The sequence below is a fragment of the Brassica oleracea genome, chromosome C3, assembly GCF_000695525.1.
Source record: "Brassica oleracea var. oleracea cultivar TO1000 chromosome C3, BOL, whole genome shotgun sequence".
In the NCBI taxonomy this organism is placed as follows: domain Eukaryota; kingdom Viridiplantae; phylum Streptophyta; class Magnoliopsida; order Brassicales; family Brassicaceae; genus Brassica; species Brassica oleracea.
Window position 1 is genome coordinate 35,432,898 of NC_027750.1, and position 2,956 is coordinate 35,435,853.

The window sequence follows — 2,956 nt, forward strand, 5'->3', positions numbered from 1 at the left end:
CTGGACGACTTTGCTTATCCTGGACGACTTTCAAGTAAGTCGTCTTACTTGACGACTTCCGCGTAAGTCGTCTGGGAAAAGTTAAATATTTAAGTTTTATTTTCCAATTGCAAAAGTAACCTGAGACGACTTCGTCGAGGAAAAGTCAAATCTCTGACACAATTCGGTCAAATGCAATACTAACCCATTTATCCTAGACGACTTATCAGTAAGTCGTCTATGATATTCTCTAGATTTTTTTTTAACAAACAAAGATGACGACTTAAAAGTAAGTCGTCCGTTTGACCAGAAGACTTACCCGTAAGTCTTCTACACCCAGATTACTTATGAGTAAGTATTCTACACGAACAGATCTGGAAACAAATTCAATTTCATACCTTAAACTAGTGAGATGACTTCCTTAACACACAGAGTCTTCTCCAACCACCCAGAATCTCAAACGAAAGTAATCCACCAAGAATTGTATGCTTGAATGACTCTATCAACCATAAAAAAATTTGAATCAAAAGCTTGAGTTTTTTGGATGAATATGGATGCAAAGTGAAGAGATGTTGTTTTTAGTTCATAACAAGTGAGAAAGAGAGAGTGTAAATCGATTTTAGGTGCGTTAAGAGCTTCAAATTGGTTATTCATGGTGGTTGGAGTATTGATGACAATGACAATCTTGTAATTACTCGAAGAAGATGAGGGTAAGAGAGTAAAAATTTCATTTTCGGAAAAAAAAAAAAATTGATGGCATTTTTGTGAATATTTTGAACTTGTGGGGTGAATATGACAAGAGAAAAATCCAAAAAAGTATGAGTTAGTTTTAGGTTTGACTTTGAGTTTTGAGTCAATCTTGTAAAAAGCTCTTTGTTTTACAATTTTTTTTTACGAGAAACTGACGACACAAAATACAAATAGTTTAGCGTTTGATTTTCAAAAATAAAGCGAAGGGATAGATTTTTAGAGATAACTTTTTGGGAAACTAAAAAAGGGGAAATATAAACACACGCGATAATTATTTTTTTGTCCATATGCCAATAGTATATAATATGCATTAATATTTCTGCGATAAAGTGATGGGCAGTCTAATCACATCAAAATCAGTAATGCCCTTAATAATTTCAAGGTCTGAGTTTTTGTTGACAACTTTCCAGAATTATTTACTGAATAGATCATTATAAATAAAATATTTTTTTGTTTATTATTGGGTCATCAAATAAACTGCCATTAAGTACGTGTAAAGATAATTTGCGAAAGTCGAAAGAAAACGTGTGAGGTGATCACTTCCCAGCATATAGCCATCTGATAAATTAACACGTGCCGAAGTTAAATGTACGGCACCAGACTTTCGTTTTAAAATTGGGAAAATTGTTAAAAAAAAACAAGAAAACAGCATAGTTATTTCTATAGTATAAATCCAATTTCAAATTGTTCCTATAGTATAATATTTTCCATAATACCAAAAGTAACCTCTAATTAATTCTCTTAATTTATTAAACATAATTAATTGTATTTAAAAAAATTATGATAATGTTGGTTTAATAAAGTTGCCGGGAAAAAAAAAATAAAAGTGTAGAAACATTTGATTTCCTTAACCCTAAAATCTTTTTGGTCTCTCCGCCTCTCTCTTCAACGGCGAAGAACATGGCGATTGTGTCTGCTTCGTTGTGTTCCCTCCGGTGAAATCAACGACGGAAACCACCGAAGCTTCTCTATCATCCTCTCCGTCTCTCCGCCTCTCCGCTTCTCTCCACCTCTCTCCCCTTCTCGCCACCTCTCCTCTTCTCACCGCCTCTCTCCGCGTCTCTCCTCCTCTCGCCGCCTCGTCGCTTCTCTCCACCTCTCTCCCCTTCTCGCCACCTCTCCTCTTCTCACCGCCTCTCTCCGCGTCTCTCCTCCTCTCGCCGCCTCGTCGCTTCTCTCCACCTCTCTCCGCCTCTCCGTTTCTCGCGACCTCTCCGCTTCTTTCCGCCTCTCTCCGCATCGCTTCTCCTCTCGCCGCCTCATCGATTCTCTCCGCCTATATCCGCGTATCTCCTCCTCTTGCCGCCGCGTCACTTCGTGACGGTTCTCTCTGCTTCTCTCTTTCTCTGAAATCGCGTTAAGCTAAGGTATTACGTACGATCTTTCTTTATTTCATGTTCCTCGATTCGGTTATTGTTTGATGTGTGTATGCGTTTTTGAATTGATTTCATCTTAGTTTGCTGATTGATTGCGAGATGGAGATTGACTTGTCTTATTTGATTAATCGATCAAATGTGTTTCTAAATTTGATTAGACAATGGTGTTTTGCTTTTCATTATTATCTTGTGTTTGGCTCAGTTTCACTCTTACGCTTGTTCCGGACGTTTGTTGATATTGTTGTTATGTCTTTTGGTGTTAACAACCATGTCTTTTATTATCTTTTGTAGATATGGAGCTTGAGCTACCCAAACGATTGTATGCAGAGGGTTCAGAACCTCGGGTTAAGAAGATCAACAACAGTTGCCGCATGGAACTTATCAGAGATCTTAAGAAAGCTATGTGTGCAGAGTACGATGATGTCAAGAGAGATCCTGTTTTCACACATATCATGGCTATTGCCGAAAATGATCTCAAGTTCTCTGGGAAACTAGTGGATAGCTTCATATGTAGGCAGCTGATTACCTCAAAGCTGCATGAGAAGTGGTTTGTTTTTGCGAGGACGCCTCTCCGGTTTTCGCTTCAGGAGTACCATGCTGTGACAGGCCTCAAAATTACCCGGGAAACTAACAGTGACGTAGTGAAATGGAAAAACGACGGGGGTTTTTGGAGTAACCTACTGCACACAGGTGGTAAGATCACCTTGCAGTCGATCAGAAAGGTTCATCTACAAGAAGTTCACACTTGGACGCGGCTTGATAGGATGAGGTTGATCTACTTGTGTGTAATAGTGGGTGTGGTGATGGGGAGAGATGAGAAGGTGTCCATCCCTCATATGTACATCAAGTTG

At 38.8% G+C, this 2,956-nt stretch overlaps 1 protein-coding gene across 1 annotated transcript; it reads right to left on the bottom strand.

Annotated features, from left to right (window-relative positions):
* Positions 1-1,582: 1,582 nt before the first annotated feature.
* LOC106330484 (octapeptide-repeat protein T2-like) lies at positions 1,583-1,969 on the bottom strand. The gene has a single exon (XM_013768940.1). It carries the CDS (start codon positions 1,967-1,969, stop codon positions 1,583-1,585), a length of 387 nt encoding a protein of 128 aa, XP_013624394.1.
* Between the last annotated feature and the right edge of the window lie 987 nt (positions 1,970-2,956).